At 40.2% G+C, this 19,857-nt stretch overlaps 1 protein-coding gene across 5 annotated transcripts in view; it reads left to right on the top strand.

The window, feature by feature from the left end:
- Positions 1-5,457: 5,457 nt before the first annotated feature.
- LRCH3 (leucine rich repeats and calponin homology domain containing 3) overlaps positions 5,458-19,857 on the top strand; it is a gene marked incomplete at both ends in the record, with an annotated part of 95,646 nt that continues 81,246 nt past the window's right edge. For 4 of the 5 annotated variants that reach the window (XM_080918738.1, XM_080918737.1, XM_080918735.1 and 1 more), the window contains one exon: positions 5,464-5,725. In XM_080918738.1, coding sequence (XP_080774864.1) covers positions 5,464-5,725 — 262 coding nt within the window. Of the gene's footprint in view, positions 5,726-19,857 lie in introns of all 5 variants that reach the window. The other variant, XM_080918739.1, reaches the window with a different exon arrangement.

Here is a 19,857-nt window from a genome sequence, read left to right as displayed (position 1 = left end):
CTCAGTAAATCTACTCTTCCAATGATAATTCCTACTTACTTTGATATTGAAACTCATTAATTAGGAAAGGGCAGTGTTCCAATGTACACCAGGAAGATGATTTCTAATTCAAGACCCCATCTCAAAATTAACTCACAGAGGAAAAAGACTGGTGTTCAAATCTGTCGTATATTTTTAAACATATACAAACTTTTTACTATATTAATCATAATCAAATTATAAAATTTATATTTAAGAAACATGGGTGTGGTTGTCAACGTTTCAGTTTTGTTAAAAATTGCCTGTAATGTAATTTCTACAATATATGCAATTTGGGGGTATTAAGAGATTTAAAAAATTACTTGTCACACAAAGAATTCCATATATTCCAAATGCAGGCAATATTAAAGCAAAAAAGAACTTACTCATTTCTGATCAGTAGACCTTTTACATTTATTTGAAATTAATTATTTTGCCACTTTGTATATATGACTTAAGCCTCCCATGAAAGATGGTGATTCTTTTTGGAGCTGGGGGCAGGGTTGGTGGTGGTGTTGCAATCAGTCTCTCTCCCCTGCCTGTCCCCCCCCCCCCCCGTGTGTCTGTCTGTCTTTCTCTCACTCCATTTCCTCCTCCTCTCTAGGCTATGCACCCCTTTGCTATGCCTCAGCTTTCTGATGACTGAGTTTATAAGAATGTCCCACAATATCTGGCTTTGTCACTTTTCAAAGATTGGTTTACGTATTTGTACACTTGCATGTATTCACTTCGAGTGCTGGTGCCCGTGAAGGGCAGATAAGGGTGTTAGATCCTTTGGAGCTGGAGTTAGAGGTGCTGTTAGCAGCTTGATGTAGGTGGTGAAGAGCAGTGAGCACTCTTCACCATCTCTCCAGCCCCTTTGACACACTTCAGCGTGCCCCAAGCATTTATGAAAAGAAGTTTGGATACTGTAGACTACTAAGAGATATGAAGATTTGCTTGGAAATTGTAGACTTCTAAATATACTCAGATGAGATATCCTAGTGTGTGTGTGTGTGTGTGTGTGTGTGTGTGTGTGTGTGTGTGTCATACTAATGATGAATAGGGAGCTATTTACCGAGTGTGTATGGCTATCAGTGTCTACTAACTCAGTGAGCAAAGGTGCTTACCACCAAGTCTGACGACCGAAATTTGATTCCCATGTGACGGGAGCAAAGAACAGACCCCAGACAGCATGCTGTCTTGAGACTGATGTGTGCAGCGTGATTACAGGCTTCCAGGTGCCCATGTGCACACGCACCTGAGCCCATCCCCCCTTCATTTTCTCTAATAAGTAGAAAATCACATTAAGCTTTGTTGTATAAAGTTTTTAAAGTCAAATAGGCCCTATTAAAGGAGTAAGAAAGACAGGTATGTTGGCACACACCTTGTAGTCTCAGTACTTCGGAGGCAGGCAATAAGATTGCTGCAGATTCTAGTCTACATAGTGAGTTCTGGGCTAGGCAGGGCCAAACCTTGTCTCAGCAAAACCAAAACTAAAATGACCAAACATTTGTTGAATAATCAAGTCCGTTTCTTAAATTTAAAAAAGTCTGTGATATATCAAGTTTTTAATCTTAGAAGTAGAGTCTTAAGAAGTACCCACAATAAATTCTTCAGTGTCTCTATGAAAGCTATTAAAATTGAAGTGAAACTTGTTTCTGGTACTGAATGAGTTAAGTTTTAGCCTATAAAATAAACAGGAAGAAGGGGAGTCTGTCAGTGCCCTAGACTGAATAGCCTCTACTGCCCCTTTGTTCAGCTTCTTATAGCAGAACAGTAGTTGAATAAAGTGGTTGATTTCATGTCCCCTTTGCTGACAACCTTTTAGTACTCTTAGTTCTTTACCGTATGAACTTTCTACAAAGACTCCATTTCTGAGAACTCATGATACCTACTTTTATGAAGATCAAGGAGCTAGGTTTTATAGTGCATGCCTGTAATCTTAACACTCAGGAAGCAGGGGCAGGAAAGTCAGTTGTGGAAGACAGCATGGGCTGCACAATCCTATCTCAGAAGGTTGAAAAAAAAGAGGAAATAGGATGAGAATTCTACACATTTTGTATTTATTTCATAGTTGAAACACCCAACCAAAGTCTTTACACATCTCAAGAATTTCCCCTCCAACTCTCATTTTATGGCAGGTTTTTAAAACTTTGTGTGTGTGTGTGTGTGTGTGTGTGTGTGTGTGTGTTGCCTGAGTTTATAGGTTATGTACCATATGTGTGCCTGGTGTTTGCCAGGGTCACAATAGGGTATCATATGCCCTGGAACTAGAGTTGTGAGCCACCACGTGGGTGCTAGAACTGAACCCAGAGTCTCTGCAAGAGCCACAAGTTCTAGCCAGTGAGCCGACTACAACACTAATTTTACTGCTACTTCATTTACTTATGTGTATGAGAGCTCTGACTTCAGAGTATTGGTCTGCATGACAAAGGGGGGCATCAGATCCCATTCCAGATGGTTGTGAGCCACCTTGTGGTTGTTGGGAAATGAACTCAGGGCCTCAGGTTTCGTAATTGTTGAGCCACCATATAGCCCTGAGATTTGATTTTACATATTGTGTGTATGCATATGTTTTTACATGTGCATGTACACATATACATACATAAGAGTATATGTGGATAACATCTCACTGTGTTGCCCACTGTTGTCTGATACAGGATTCAAATTCCTCTGCTCAAGTCATTCCCTGCCTTGAGTAGCTGGGAATACAGGCGTATACCCACTTTCATTGATTCTTTCATTCATTAGTTGCTTAATTGAGACCGGATCTCACTAGCGCTCATAGACTGACTTGAGCCCCCTGTTCTTGCTCCAGCTTTCTTCAGACTCGCCATTTTCAAATAAGTTTAAAATAACCTTTTCATATGTGTATGGTGTAGTGTATGTGTGTGCTCAAAGGCCAGATGAAAATGTCAAGGATCCTGCTTCATTGTTTTCTTAAGATACAGTCTCTCAAAACCTGGAGCCAGGCTGCCAGCTAGCAGCCCTCAGTGTGTCCCCTCTCCACTGCACTGGAGTTACAGCACAGATGTGGCCACACCTGGCTTGCTTCCGAGTGCAGGCCATGCAAGGAACTTTACCTACTGAGCCATCTTCCCAGCCAGTCCCCACCAGAACTCTACTTACTGAGCCATCTTCCCAGCCGGTCCCCACCCACCCATTTTTTTTTTTTTTTTAAGAAATTTTCTCACATAATAGTGTGTGTAGCATCTTCATTTCTCCCTCGTCCACAGACCTCTTTATTTATTTTGGCCTTCAGATATCTACAGACTTTCATACTGAATTCTGAAAAACTTCGATTTCCCCCTTGATTTTTTTCTCTATTGTTAATATATAACCTATCTATTAATCTTGATTTCCATGCTTCCTTTTTATTCATATGATTGGCCTTCCTGTATCTCCCTGGGATATGGGAAGTGTGTATAATATTGTGTTTAATTCACTAATGGCTTCAAAGCAAGTCAAACAGACTAGTTTCAATTTACACATCAGGCCTGGATTAGGATTACCACACTGAGATTGTAGTGTTCATGTCAATAGGAAAAGAAGCCATATTGCTAAGAACTTGTCAGAATTCATGCAAATAGAAAGTAACAAGAGGACAATAGTGCATGTGGAAAGGTATGCCTGGCAATTCTATGGGATTATATAGTGTGTGTTTGTGTGTGGAATGTGTGAGTGGACAACAGAGGTTAAAGAGTAGTTCTCCACATTTACCATGGGCTCTGTGGATTAAATTTAGGTTGTTGAGTTTGTGTGGCAAGCTTTTTCCCCCATGATCTTGCTAGCCCAACTTAATCTTTTTTTTTTTTTTTTTTCCAAGACAGGTATTCCTTTGTTTCTAGGCTGGCCTGGATCCTCCTGCCTCAGCCTCTCAAGTACTAGGATTACAGCATATGCCTCGCTAATTTAGTATTTTTTCAAAGAATTACAAATTTTCAGAAAAGATGAGAAAATTCACATATATTGGATAAATACTACTTGACTAAGACTACCCATTACTTACCATGAAACGGCTCATCAGTAGACATTAATAATTTGTTGTGGAACTCGTAAAAGAAGCTAGAATGTCACACAAGTGGAGAGCCAGACGTGGCTTCAGCTATCACATACTTGCTTTGTATCTCAGGGGTCGGAAGGCCAAGGCCAGTCTGGGCAACAGTGGGACTCTTATCAAACAAAACAAGAGGGCTGACAGAGCAGGTCTCTGGACAACAGTTTCTAATCAACTTTATGACTGAAACATATTTACAATTTCTTGAACTTGGAAACTCAGGAAAGTGCTTGTTGGGGCTTCCCTGACGTTGGGTGGTGAATGACACCTCACATAGCTTCTCACCTCATATTTTCTTTCATGCTCTGTGATGGATTTTCTCATTTGTGTCTTAACGCTCTCACATGCACCGAAAATCATACTTGAATATGTGTATGCTGATCTTCCATTTGGAATTTTGCTCTTGTCATACTGTTCTATTTAATAACTCGTCAGGTTTTTATTCAAAATCTCACTCATTCTTGCTTTGCGGTGAACTCTGGTAGATGATCATGTCCTCACGCTCAGCCCTAGCACTGTTTGGTCTTACTGTAACTGGCCTCCTTGAGTTCCAAAATAAGATTCGCTAATTCTTTAGGAAAGAGACTTTATCTGACAGGCTCTCAAATTCTGCACAGCAAATTAAAATAGATGGTAAGTGACATTTGCCTCGTATGTTAGGGATGGCTTGAATTTAAAACAGATTTGGGAGAATAAAGGACTAGGGAGGTCTTGTTTAAATGTGAATGGTATTTTTCATTACTTGAATGGTTTCCGTTTTTTGGTCTTTTGGCTTTAAATTTAATCCCTACCTTTTATATTCTAGCCAGATTTCGATGTTAGACTTAAATACTATTTGTTCTGCTCTAGTCAGTGATAAAATCTGTGCAAAACAGCCATAGTATTTAAGACACTAGGTTTCATTAAGAGCTCTTTCATAAAAAGAAAAATCTAAAATACCTAACAATTTCAACAAGAATTAGGGACTTTGTAGCCGATTCCGCGCACACAGTATTTTTTTCCCCTTCAAGAACTAATAGTACGTCCACAAATTTCAGCTCGGATCTTCTGGTGGTTACGGTGACAAGTCTGAGAGACAATTTCAGGCTTATGCCAGGGAGTCCTCTCTAAGTGCCCAAGTTTCTGGCAGCAACGGTGCTAAGAATCTTTGCTGTTTAATGTAGTTCACCACTGAGGGTTGGAGGGCTGTTCAGGATGGTTTCTGTGGTGGCCTTTTAGGGAGCCCAGAGTACAGGCGTCCGTTCGGTTTCCCTGGAAAACCTGCTTGTGGGAGAGGCAGGCGCCTGCCTAGCTGTGCATAGCCGGTCCGGGAGACCTGTCCGGGGTCCGCGAGCCCCTTTCCCCGCCCACCCAGCGGGTCGGGTGGCGCATGCGCAGAGCCGGGCCGGAGAGTTGTCGGCTGGGAAATGGCGGCCGCGGGCTTGGTGGCTGTGGTAGCGGCTGCGGAGTACTCTGGCCCAGTAGGGTCCGGGAGAAACCTCTCCGGTGTTAACTGTGGGCCGAGCCCTGGGTTGGGCCCCGGTCCTGGCCCGGGCTCTTGGAGCCGTTCGGTCGACCGAGCCCTGGAAGAGGCGGCGGTCACCGGGGTGCTGAGCCTGAGCGGCCGGAAACTGAGGGAGTTTCCCCGGGGAGCGGCCAACCATGACCTGACGGACACCACCCGGGCCGGTGAGCGGGGCGCGGGCATCCCTGCTACCCGGGACCGATGGGGTGGGGGCGGGGGAGCGTGGCGGCCGGCCCGAGGCTCCCGGGGTAACGGGGACAGCTGGCCGTACCGCGCACCCTCCCGGCCTGGCCAGACCCGGAGCCTGGGGTGCGGCGGCGCGCAGCAGCATCTCCGAAGCCGGCTAGAGGCTACTGACGATCTTTCTTATCCCGCTGTCAGCGCCCGCCCGTCCACTTTTGCCTAACCCAGTGTCTGCAGGCCACTTTGGATTTGGGATGCCAAACTGACTTTGCTGAGAGTTGGAGCGTGGCAAGCACGTTCTTCCATCGTAGTATGGGTGACACTGGGTGCTGCATTGTCAAAGGACCCAGGTCTGCGCTGGCGTTTTCCCCAGTGAGTGCGAGTATGTGTGTGTAATGTGGACTCCAACGCTGTAACTGCTTATTTCTTCGCCTCCTTCTGACTTACTGAAAAGTACTTGTAAAAAAAAAAAAGAAAAGAAAAGCCTTCTTTAGGTGCTCAGAACTTTGGCCTTCCATTCTTGCTGCCCTATCCCCCAAGAAAACATAAAAAGAAGAAAAACTTTGTAGGATATTGTCTACCAGATCTATATTTGCTTTTCCCTTTAAAAACATTTCTGCGCCTTATATTGTTTAAGACAGGAAAGAGAATGGGAATTAAGTATTATTTGGTTTCCTTAGCTGTGGGAAACAATGTATGGAGACTGAGGTATTCAACATGCTATAATGTGTGTTCCTCTTGTGTTTTAAATATAGTTTCCTCAGGGAGTAGATTAAGAATTGAGTCCTTTTATTTTACATAAATATAAGGGGAGGGGTCCCTTCCGAAGTGGTTTAACTATTTTGTGTTTATGTGGTTAGTGAGTGTAAGGTATACATTGTTTCATCTTCTTTCTACTTAATTTTTAAATGTTAGAGTTAATATTTTTTCCTAAGTGTGTGTAGTCATCACAGATTGGTAATCATTACATACAATCACTAATGTTGGAAAAAATAGAGCTGGGCTGGTAAGATGGGTCAGTGGGTAAAAAGGCGCTTGCTGCTACCAGACCTGACAGACAACCGGTTTGTTCTCCAGAACCTACATAATGGCACACACACACACACACACACACGCACACACACACACACACACACACACACACACACACACACACACACACAGACACACACACACCACTGCACTAAATATTAAAACTAAAATGAAAATAAAGATGTTAGATTACCCCTAGAAACTATAATTTCCAAAGAAACTTTTCCTCTGCTTACTGTGAACAGTTACTTGAATTTTTTATGTGTGTTGGTGACATCATGTAAACTTGTCGTTCATGCCCCTCCCAGCCTTCTGTATTAAGAATTGCTTACGGGAGGGCTGGCTGGCAGGGTGGTTTTCAGGTTGGTTTTCGTATTGAGGTGGGGATTCAGTGCTGATTGCTGTGCTAAGCCTGAAGGTGAAGAAAAAGATAGCATAGCTAGTTTATTATCTCAGCTGTTCTTAAGTAATTCTAGGAGCAAAAGTTTCAGCCATCAGAAATAAAAAGTTTTGTTGACAAAACCAGGCATTATGAAGAATAATATTTAATCTAAAGAAAAAATTTTCTTTTTAGCTCTGATTTTTTTATGTATATCACTACTCATACTTTAACATTCTAGTTACTATATTAAATCAAAGGTGTTGTTCTTGTTGTTTGACACTTTATCTGATTAAAAGTATACTAAAAAAAAGGAGAGATTAAAAAGATCACAAAGTATTTTTCTAACCTGTTCTACCAGATTCATTTTTAACTTTGGCAGCTCTTAGTAATTAGAACAAAAATAGTTTTAAATAGGCAATTTAATGCCAGTGACATAATTTATTAAGTATTAGTTCTTCTTCATCCTTAGATGTTTAAGATATATTATCTTGTTAAAAACATGGATTAAATATGACTAAACCCACTTTCATAGGAAAAGTAACTCAGATACTCCTACTACTGTGCAGATACTGAAAGGGAAGCTTACGTGCAGGTACTTGATGAATTCAGACTTACTGCTCTTTAGATGTTGTGTGTGTGTGTCTGTGTGTAGTGTAGGTATGTACATATGAATGCAGGTGCTAAGGAGACTGATCAGAAGAGGGCATCAGTTGTGACTGAGCCACTTGGTCCTCTGCAAGAGCAGTACACACGCTTAACCACTTGAATCATCTCTGCAGAATCATCTCTGCAGTCTGCATTCAGACCTACAGTAAGTAGTTTAAGTACTTTGCATAGTTGATACTATAAATTTTTACAACCATGTAAATTGTATCAGAGTTGGTTCATAGATTATTCTTTCATTAAGTATGGAATGTCTCGGTAGAAAGCAGTAGCTTTCTAAGAATTTACATCCTAAGAAACAGCACTTTTCACCCACACCATTTACAACGGGACATAATTGAAGTTGTCAGAGAATTTTTCTTTAGTTTATTTTGGGGGGGGGTTCTGTTTGTTTAAAAAGGTAGATACTGCCTGGCAATAAGGTACATGCTTTTAATCCTAGCACTAGGGAGGCAGGCAGGCAGATCTCTGTGCGTTTGAGAAGAACTGGTCTATATAGTGAGTTCCAGGACAGCAAGAACTGTATAGTGAGATCCTGTTGGGTGGTGGGGAGTGTTTTTTTTTTTTTTTTTTTTAATTTTTGTAGTAGTAGGGATTAATCCCAAGGAATTATACACATTAAGGAAGGAACACAAATGAGTTTTTGTTTTGTTTTGTTTTTTTTTTTTAAAGAAAGAGAAATGTTTATTTTGGAGTAGATGATGGTCCTGTGAACAAGATTTTAGAAGAAATTACAGAAGAATTCTTGGAGCAGGGAAGATGCAACTTGGGTTTCTGTTGGCAGAAATGAGAGGGAAAGCTATTCTGGGCAATGGTAGACAGCACACAGAAAGGTTTAAGAATCTAGGGGTTCACATCTGTTCAGGACCGTTTGTTCTAATCTCCTTTAATTTCATAACAGTACTTTGGTGTTCCTGTGGAACTACCCTGAGAGGTTATGTAAATCCTACTCTGAATAGGGCATGGCTCAGGCATCGTGGTGAGATACCTTGCAAGCATGCATTGATTATGTTGTGTTGTAAGTACTAACTTATTTTTATCTAACTCCACCCCCATCAGAAAATTGAGACTCAGGAGATGATAATTTGGTGAGGACTTCACATCCAAAAAGCAACAGAACTAGGATTCAAATTTATATATAGTCCGACATGCTGGTATATGTTATAATCCTAGTTTTTAGAAAGCAGGATTTAGAGACAAGAGGATAAAAAAGTTGAGGAAGCCTGAGATATTTAGGAAGTTCAAGGCTAGATAGTGAGACCCTATCTCAAGAATGGTCATATACAAATTATTCTAAAGCTTTGTTTTTGACCACTGAGCCATACACATATGAAACCTAAGCTTGGTTTGGTTTGCCCAGTACCTTTATTGGTATCATGGCTTGTAGCACTGCTAGTTAATGATGTGCAACCAAGAGAAACACAGACCTGGAGCTTTAGATTCAAGAAAATGATAGCAAAAGTTCAGACATTCAGATTCTTTCTCCAAGGATAGAAAAATGAGTCTTTTCTGGCATTTTAAAAAGGAGGACAAATAAGCCTGAGGGAAAAGCAAACAAAATCCATTAACTAGGTCTGTTCCAGAGTTCATGATCCATTAGTTAGGTCTGTTCCAGAGTTCATAGGTATAAAGCTTGGAGGAGCTTTAGTAACCATCTGAGTTACTTTATAGATGTGACGCTTTCTCTGTTAAACGCTGTGCTTCAGAGTGTAGAGTGAGATGAGCAGATAGATAGTATTTCGCAGAGAGCAAATATGAGTCAAGTTAAATTGTAAAACATGTCTTTAGAATAAAAGCCAGAAAACAAAAGAACAAGGCCTCAGAATTAGGAAAAAGCACAAAGTTGTGGGCTGGATGGGGAGGGAAGAATCTAGAAAACAAATGGAAATGTAACCGGTATGTCAACATACTAAGGTGTCATCAAAGAACTGAGGCTGTAAGAAATGAATACGTATTTCCTATAAGAAGAATGGAGCGGGGTGATGGTACATGCCTCTTGGAAGGCAGACAGGTGGATCTCTGAGGCCAGCTTGGTCTACAATACAAGTTATAGGACAGCCAGCGACATCCTGTCTTGGGGGTAAAACACAAAAAGAAGAAGAAAAATAGAGACAGCATTTAATTCGTCAAGAATTCAAACTAATCTACAGTGGTGGTTTTGTAAGTCTTGGAAATATGTACTACAGTGTCAGGTCTTAAATGGAAATAAATGTGTTTTTAATTAATCATGATATGTGTATCTTTATAAATTTTTTTAGAAATTTGCTTTTCAATGCGATAGTCACTTGCCATAGATGCTATTAAAATTAAAAAATACATATTCTTAGATGTAGAAACACATGCTTGTAATCCTAGCACTTAAAAGGCTGAGGCAGGAGGATAGGGAGTTGGGGACCAGCCTAAGATAACTAGTAAGACCCTGTTTTACTTAAGCATTGAAGGAAGGGAGGGAGAAAGGAAGGAAGGAAGGAAGTTGGGTGTATGCCTGTATTCCAGCTACTCAAGAGGCTAAGGTGAGTGATTACTTGAGCATAGGAATTTGAATCCTATATCAAACAACAGTGATCAACACAGTGAAATACTCTCTTTCTCATATATTCATGTGTGTGTGTCTGTCTGTCTGTCTGTATGTATGTATGTCTGTATGTCTGTCTGTGTGTTAGCTCAGTGGGCAAAGGTGCTTACCACCAAGCCCAACAATCTCAAGTTATTATCCAGAACTTATAAGAACTGACTCCAGCAAGTTGTCTTCTGACTTCCACATGTGCACACTCATACACACACACATACACATGCATACACATAGAATAAATGCACATTTTTAAAGATCTGAGCTGCAGAGTTGGCTCACTGGCTAGAGCACATGTTTTTGTAGAGGATCTGGGTGTTTGGTTCTCAGTGTACACATTGTGGCTTACAGTCATCCATAATTTCAGTTCTAGGTGATCTGTCACATCTTCTGACTTCCATAGTCACCAGGTCTGCATGCAATACCCAAATATACATGTAGGTAAAACACTTATAAACATAAAATAAATCTTTAAAATTTTTCAAGTAGAGGACTTGCCTAGCATGTGCACTTTATATCTAGGATGGATGGATAGATAATTGATCCTTGAGATAACCTAACCACATTTCAGGTGCTTTCAGTGGGTGTATGTGTCAAATTGGACAATACACTGGATAGACTTGAATTAATTGGGGGGGGGGGTGTTCAAGGACAAGACTTCTCTTTTGTAACCCTGGCTGTCCTGGAACTCACTCTGTAGACTAGGCTTTCCTTGAACTCAGAGATCTGCCTACCTCTGCCTTCTGAGTGCCACTACTGCCTGGCTCAGACTGTTTAAAACATCAATTAAAAAAATAAAATAGAACTCTTCATCTTTATAAGAAAAAGTATGTTTTGGCAATGATATGGAGAAATAATAAAATGAAACTTGAATTTTTTTCTTATTGTTTATATTATAAATCACACTTTAGCAGTTTTATTATATCCATGAAAATAGTAAGCCAGCAATGAGGCAAAGCTGTTAGGTAAAAGACAAGGAGATGCTGACAGCAAAGATGGACTCAGTTATAAGATCCTCACAAGCATGCCAACAGAGAGGTGGGGTTTGAGTAAAGTGCTTGCCTGGTAAGCCTGATGCCCTGGGTTCAAGGAAAAGTTGGACACCGCTGCAAAAGCATCTGTAAGCCCACTGTGCTATTGCCAAGCAGTGCGAGGCAAAGACAGGAGAAGCTTGCAGGCCAGCTAGCCTGTGTGAACAGTGTGAGTGAGAGAGGCCCTGTCTCAAAGTAGAGGCAAGGACTGACACCTGAGGTTGTTCTCTGACTTTCACATCTTTGTGCCTACACACACATACACACACACACTCACACTCATTCTCTCTCTCTGAAAATTTGAAGTCTTTGATGTTAATAAAGACTCATCTTCATACTTCTTCCTTTTCTACCTCAAAACCAGATACAAGCTGTATACCTTACTGACACTGGACAAGGGACCCAATGGAGTAAAGAGACTGTAGTTACTTAGATCACACACGTGAATACTCACACACATGTTCTGATAAAGAGTGGTAGGGATTGTGGTGGTTTAGCATAAAGCTATTTAAAACTAAGATTTTTTAAAAATTGAGGTTCTGGGGATAATGCAGGCTTCTCTGCACTGGGATGACATTTGAAGCAGGAAGGGGAATAGCAGGGTGGTGACAGCAGAGCCAGCGTGTAGATGGAAAGAGCCCAGCAATGTTCAGCTAGCATGGTGTAAGTTCTGTTTTCATTGACATAGTTCTTTGGGAGGTAGAGTCCTAGAAAATACAACCCTTATGTTATATAACATCAGATAGTTTCAGTTCACTTGTGAGGCAATTATTCCATTTGTGCATGAGGAAAAAGTTTGGTAAATATGATAATTCATACCAAGGAATGGGATATTACTTTGGGAAGTCAGTGGCATCAAATGTAGTACTACTAATTTTAGATTCATAAACAGGACCTAAAAATTATTGCATCTTCTTATTTATTAAAAATATTTCCATTTATTTATGTGTATATGCCAGGACATGCATGTGGATGAGAAAACAACCTGTGGAAATCCGTTCTCTTCTTTACTGTGCGGTTTCTAGAGATGGAATTGGCATGGTCTGGCACCAAGTGCCCTTACTTGCTGGTCCATCTTACAGCCCTTCCTATTCATTTTTATCTTCCTTTGCTCCTCTAAAATGTAGATTATTTTGTTTGAAGGGATTCTTAAGCAAGTATTTAAAATGGTTTATTAAACTTACGTCCAGCAGGAGATATAGTTTAGTTGGTAAAATGCCTGTAAGAGGCCCTTGGTTTAGTTCTCAGCACTGCATAAAACAGATATGGCGGTGTTGGCTTGTAATTCTCCCACTGAGAGGTGGAGGCAGCAGTATTACACTCAGAGACACTCTCGATTACTTGGCAAGTTTGAAGCTATGTTTTTGTTGTTGTTGTTTTGTGTGTGTGTGTGTGTGTGTATATGTGTGTGTGTGTGTCTGTGTGTGTGTATGTAAAATCTGAAGTGTATGTCACACAGCAGCTACCGATTAATGGATTTTTCACTGAAAACACATTTTAGAGGACAGTTTGCACATAATAAAGAGAAGCTACAATGTGAAAGAAGGCTGATTTCCAATAAATGCAGATGGTATGTAGAACATATGTAAGATTTCTGTAAATAAAAATAGAACCAGTAAGAAAGCAGAAGCAGCACTTGAGCTAATTCTTTACCAAAGAGGAATTCCATCAGTAATCAAGGAAACGGAAAACAGAACTACACTCAGGTACCACTTCAAGAGCTGAGAATACCACATACCACAGAGCCCGTGAAGAGTGGGGAAGCCCACACACTGCTGGTGGAGTGGGAGTTGATACACTAACTTTGAAAACAAGTTTGGCATTATCTAATTATCTAGCATTGTAGAAAGTACATATGCTCTGCTCTAGAAAGCCTACTCTACACATACACCCTAAAGAAGTACATATTCCGAACAACCTTATGTTTATTAAGCCATGTATGTAGATGCATGTATACTCTGTGTAAGTGTTCATAATAGTTGGTAACTCAGGTGTTCATGAGTAACAGATGAATCAGTTGTGGTACATCTGCTTCTGTGACTTCCTAGCAGTGAAAATGAATGAGCTGCAACTCATGTTCTATTACACGGACGAGCCATAGAAATAATGTATATGTGGTCCAAATGAATGGTTTTTAATTCAAAAAACAGGAACAATAAATACATAAACATTAAAGAAAATCAAGGAAGTTTATGCCTTAAAAATCAGGGGGCTGGTTCGCAGGAGAAGTGAAAAGGAATCAGGAAGGGTTGTATGGCTCTAGGTCAAGGCGTACTTCTGAAACACTGGAATCAGGCTTGTCCAACCCATAGCAGACCATGAAGTAGTTGCTTTTTTGTTTGGTTTGATTTAGTTTTTCATTTTCTTTTTTTTGAAAGATTTATTTATTTTATGTATATGAGTACACTATAGCTGTCTTCAGACACACCAGAAGAGGGCATCAGATCCCATTACAGGTGACTGTGAGCCACCATGTGGTTGCTGGGATTTGAACTCAGGACCTCTGGAAGAACAGACAGTGCTCTTAACCACTGAACCAGCTCTCCAGCTCTGATTTAGGTTTTGAAGACATGGTTTTTCTGCATAGAATTGGCCATTTAACTTTTTATTACATTTTACTAATTTTTGTTGGTGTACATGCTACATATGGACTTGTAGAGCACTGGACAGACTGTAGGAGCACCATGTGGTCTCCAGGGATCAGTGCCAGGCTTAGTAGCTTTACCAAACAAGCTATCCTGCCAGCTCTCTGTCCATTCTTAATCGGGTCATTTTCTTGGTACTGAGTTAGAGTTTTATACCTGAGTTGCTTGAATTCTGTATGCATTTGGGATCATTTGCCTTTTGTTGCCTTTTCTGTTAGGGTTTATTCCAAAAACATTCTCAAAACAAGTGTCATGGAGTTCTTCCTCTGTGGTTTTTGGGTTTTATGTTTTGATTTTTTTTTTTTTTTTTTTTTTTTTTTTTTGTTCTTTTGAGACAAGGTCTCATTATGTAGCCCCAGCTGTCCTGGAACTCACAATGTGGACCAGACTGTACTCCAACTTTCCAAGATCCACCTGCTCTGCTGCGATTGAAGTTGTGGAATGCTGGGGGTTTCCCACACTCAGCCAGCTTCCCTGTTTAATTCTAGCAGGTTTATATAGTTCAGGTCTTAACGTTTAGGCTTTTAATCCCATTTTGATTTGATTTTTTTTTTATCACGCTGTAAGAGTCCGATTTTTTTTATATTATTTTACATGTGTGTGTTCTGACTGTGTGCGTGTGGTGCACAGGGTGGTCAGAAAGGTCATCTGATCCACTGGAACTTGTGATGCTTGTGAGCTGCCATGTGGGTGCTGGGAATTGGACCCAGGTCCTGAAAGAGAACCAGTGCTCTTAATAACTGAGCCATCTCTCCAGCCCTCATTTCAATCCTCTGCATGTGTATATCCAGTTTTCGTAAGACTGTTTATAAAAGACTGCTCTTTCCTCATTGTGATTATTGGCAGTGTCCTTAAGAGTCTTTGACCAAAAATACGTGGGTTTATTGCTGGGCTCCATTCGTTTCCACTGGAGGTGTATTTTCTTGCTATTGCCCTTCTCTTTTGACTGCTATACCCTGGCAGGTTTGGAAATCAGGCAGCATGGTGCCCCTAGCTTTGTTCTTTTACCTACAATTGTTTTGGCTCTCTAAGGTCATTTCAGTTGCATAAATATTTTAGGGCTGTTTTTTCTGGTGGTAGGATTGAACCCAAGGGGTTTGTTTAGTTTTGTTTAAAAAGACAGAGCCTTACTATTATCAGGAGACCCTCTGCCTCTTGAATTAGTTGAGACTACATGTAAGTGCTACCATGTCCAACTAATTTTAGGATTGTTTCTGTAAAAATTGTCATTTTAAAAAAGTGTCATTTTACCAGGGACTTCATAAATCTAAGAGCACTTTTATGTTGCATAGACTTTTTAATAATAGTAATAATTCCTTTAAGCTATGAATATGGACTCTATCTCTGTGTGTCTGTCCCTCTTCAGTTCCTCTCATCAGTATTTTACAAGTTTTGGTATATAACTTTTTCCTTGGTTAAATGTAAGTTAACCAAGTTGTTTGAACCATTCCTGAATTCTAGGTGTAAATCGTGTGAGCGATCATTTTAATGTGTTGTTGAATTCAGTTTGTTAGTGTTTTGTTGAGGGTTTTTGCATTTATGTCAACCAAGGATATTATCCTGTGCTTTTGTTTTCTTATGCCTTTATGTGGCTTTGATGACATAATCCTGGCTTTGTAAAATGAGCTGGGAACTATTCTTTTCTCTTCAATCTGTGAAAAGAGGTTGAGAAAGACTTTTTGTTTTCTGTTTGTGTTTTGCTCTTTGAGACAAGGTGTCACTGTATAGCCTTGGCTAGCCTAGAATTTGCTGTGAAGACCAGGATACTGAGATCTGCCCACATCTGCTTCCCAAGTGCTGGGATTAAAGGCATGTGCTACCACACCTGTCAGATCAATATTTTTTAAAGATTTATTTTTAATTGTGTGGGGTCACATGGTACATAAATGCAGGTGTCTGTGGAGTTCAGAGGTATTGGAACCCCTGGAGCTGGAGAAAGGTAGTTGTGAGGCACCTGACCTTGGGTGCTGAGAGCCAAACTCTGGCTCTCTGGAAGAGCAAGCTGTACCTGCTCTTAACTGCTGAGCCATCTCCTTAGCCAGATCAGCATACTTTAAATGCAGTGAAACCACTGAGTTCCAGCCTTTTATTTGATGAGAGACTTTTTATGACTAAATCATTCTCTTTGCTCTTTATTAATCTGTTAAAAATCTGTTTCTTTATGATTCGTATTTGATGAGTTGTGGTTCCCTAGAAAATATATTCATCCCTTAAAAAACAAATTTTTGATTGAGAAAATGAGATGGTTCTTGGCTTTGGAAATTATGATGGCAGCAGCTGCTGCTTTCTTTTTAAAATGTCTTCCCCAACACTCGGTTTTTCTTTGTAGCCCTGGCTGTTCTGGAACTCACTCTGTTGATCAGGTTGGCCTCAAACTCATGCTGGGACTAAAGGCTTGACTTCTTTGTTACTAGGTTTAGTGTAGAATTTAATCCGAACATCCTTAAGGATACTACTGATGATTTTGCATACTTTTGGTGTATAACAGACACTCGGACTTTTAATTTATGTCATAGATAAGTAGTCAGTACCCCAAATGAACCAGTAGTAATATAACGGTTTCTGAGTCTGGCACAATTGTCAGGTTCTTATAAAATAATGTATATAATATAATGGTATATATGATTTGATAATTGCACAGGTTTCAGTTAGCTTAAGAGAATCTTGATAACATGGTGGGGTTTTTTGTTTGTTTGTTTGTTTGTTTGTTTGTTTGTTTAAGATAGGATTTTATGTAGCCCAAGCTTGCCTCAAACTCTTCATGAAACCTCAGATATCTTTGAGTTTCTAACCTTTCTTCTTCCTCCTAAGGGCTAGGATTATAAACATGGTCTTTCTTTTCTTTTCTTCAATGTAGTAAATTTGTAGATTCTAGCCAGCTTAGTTCATTAGTTTCGTTTACTTTAACTTACCTCCCACTGTAGCCCAGGCTATTGTGGGTTCATGTGCAGCAAGCAGTCTTTCGGCTGTGGGTTGTACCAGGTGAGAACCTGTAGCCAGTCAGTTCTCAGAGTGAGTGTGCATTTACCAATGTTGGTTTTAAAGCAGTGTACAGCCCTAGAAGGTGGTCTCTACAGAGTGATTCAGACTGGGGTGGAATCTTTTAAAGCTACTTGTAAAACAAGCATCCTAATGGTTGGAGGTGCAGAAGATGGGCAGGAATGGACAAGAACCATCTCTTGAGAAAAAGCTTCTAAGTCTTTATTATTTTAAGACTTAAATAATTTTTAAAGTTTAAAATTTTTAAATAATGGAGGATAAGTTTTCATGACTTTGAAAGTCTGCTGCTCTTCCACTTGAAATAATTAAAGTTGTCCTTAATGTCACCCATTCTGGCTGTAGTTGCCATGTGAGATGATTGAAAAAGAGTCTCTAAATGTCATTATCCTGTTGTTCACTAAAAGGAACTAAGGCTTGTTAAGGACAACAGTGCCTCATTTTGAGTCCATGTGAGGAAGATGGATATACAGAAGGTTTTGTTCTTGGCCTATATCTTCTGTGTCTTTCAGCACTGTTGGAGAAGCAGGCCTGCCAACTGATGCAGGCTGTGACTCAAGTGTATGGGCCATAACAGGTATAATCATTTACCAATATATGCAGGTATAGGGCAGCCATACTAGGTAAATAACGTGAGAACATTGTACAGAAAGCTTTACATGTTTAAAAGCTAGGACACATGCAAACACAGACACACACACACACACATATACACACACACATACACACACAGAGTGGGAGGGATGTGCTAGATGTGGTAGTGTATGCCTCTAATCTCATAGCACTTGAGAGGTGGAGGCAGGAGGATGAGTTCAAGATTATCCTTAGCTGTATAGCAAGTTCAAGGCCAGCCTTGACTATGTAAGACCCCCATCTAAAACAAACAAAAGGAATAAACATTTTGGGAACAGGGAAATTAGCAAAGGGAGCATGAGTAAGACTCAGAAGGCCCCATTTCTTGCCAATATAATTGTTTTTAACCTTCCTGTCTTTTCTAGTCTATTTTCCATTGTTGCATAAAGTATCTCATGTAGAGTAATGTATAAAGAAAAGATGTTTATCTAGCTCATAATTTTAGAGTCTGAGAGTATGTTACCTACTTCTGTTTAACTCTCTGGCCAGGGCCTTGTGATGGCATTACAGAGGCACATGCAGAAGAGGTCACATGACAAGACAGGAAACAGAGCAGAGGTGGGCTAGTACTGCATTTTATAATAGCTCTCTCTGAAGGAACTAGCCAGAGTCCCACAAGAGGTACTTCTGGAAGGCAGTGTTCTATACCTTACCTTGCTGTAAGTCCCAGCTCTTAAAGTCTCTACCATGTTGCATTGAGAGTTCAGGACCAGGTTTCTAACACATGGGCCTACTGCAAGCACACTCAAACCATATTGTTTCAAAATCCAAAGAGAAATTCAGCCTGGTGACATGGCATATAAGCATAACAGACATTTAACCTATAATCCCTATACATCTTAAGTTATATTTAGTAAGAGCCTCTGTGAAGAATAATGATTTAATGATAGCATCTGTGTTAGTCAAGGTTCTCTAGAGGAAGAGGTCCAGTTGAATGAATATGTAATTATACAGGGGATTTATTACACTTGCTTACACAATTAGAGGTTGGAGACTCCATAATCTTGAGAGCAAGGGAAGCCTGTAGTTACACTGTCTTAAGAAGCTGGAAGCTCCCTGCTGTGTCACTGGTATGAATCCAGTGCAAAGGTTAAAGAAACTGGAGTCTGATGTCCCCTCCCAAAGCAATGGCGGCAGCAGAAGTTTGTACCTACTCAAGAAAAATTGAACTTGCCCACCAAAGTGACATCCTATGTCTTATATGTTCTTCCCAGTTGCCATGCCACTGTACAATGAATGCAATTGACATTAATGAATCTCTTCCTATAATTTGCTGATTTGAATGCAAACAGCCTGACAGATAACACCTTGGTATACATTAGCAGGTTTTCTAGGCATTTCTCATTCTGGGCAAGCTGACAGGATCACAATATCTTATTAGATAGTACCCCTTATACAGACCCTGGTTTGTCTAGGATAACGGAGGCACATAGTTGATATTTTTAGCATCATCATCATTATTATTACTATTGAAACTGGGTCTCATGTAGTTTAGACAAACCACGATCTCTTGATTCTTATACCTCTGTCTCTTGGGTATTAGGGTTCCATGCATGCATCACCAGACCCTACTTCTTTTTTTTTTTTCTCAGAGCTGAGGACCGAACCCAGGGCCTCGAGCTTGCTAGGCAAACGCTCTACCACTGAGCTAAATCCCCAACCCCCCAGACCTTACTTCTTATTGAAAGTTTTAAAGCAGGATCCCATTGTGTGTCCCAGACTGGCCTGGGACTCGTGATCCACCTGTTTCTGCTACCCCAGTGAATGAGTCACAAAGCTTACACTACACCTTTGGCTATACATTTGAAAATCATGTATAGGGTAGTGATTTGTATACGAGAATTAGAATATTTTTGTGTTGACTTTGAGTTCAAAGAAATTTAAGTTTGGCTTTCAATAACACTAACCTTCTCAAATAGCATTTTCTCTGTGCAGTGTCTGCCTGATAAAGAGGTTTTATAATTTGAGATTATAGCCTTATGGGACAGAGTAACATAGGTGCCATTATTTTTATGTGCTTGGCACTTTCTTCTTTCTTTCATTTTGTGTTTTTTGAAATAGAGTCTTATGTGTGTCCTGGCTGTTCTGAAATTCACTATGGAATCCAGGTTGACCTCAAACTTGTCACCATGCTCCTGCCTCTGCCTCCTACCTTTTCTTT

The sequence above is a fragment of the Micromys minutus genome (assembly GCF_963924665.1).
Source record: "Micromys minutus genome assembly, chromosome: 7".
Lineage (NCBI taxonomy): Eukaryota > Metazoa > Chordata > Mammalia > Rodentia > Muridae > Micromys > Micromys minutus.
Note: the sequence above shows the minus strand (reverse complement) of the source record. Positions and strands in the feature narration are given on the sequence as shown.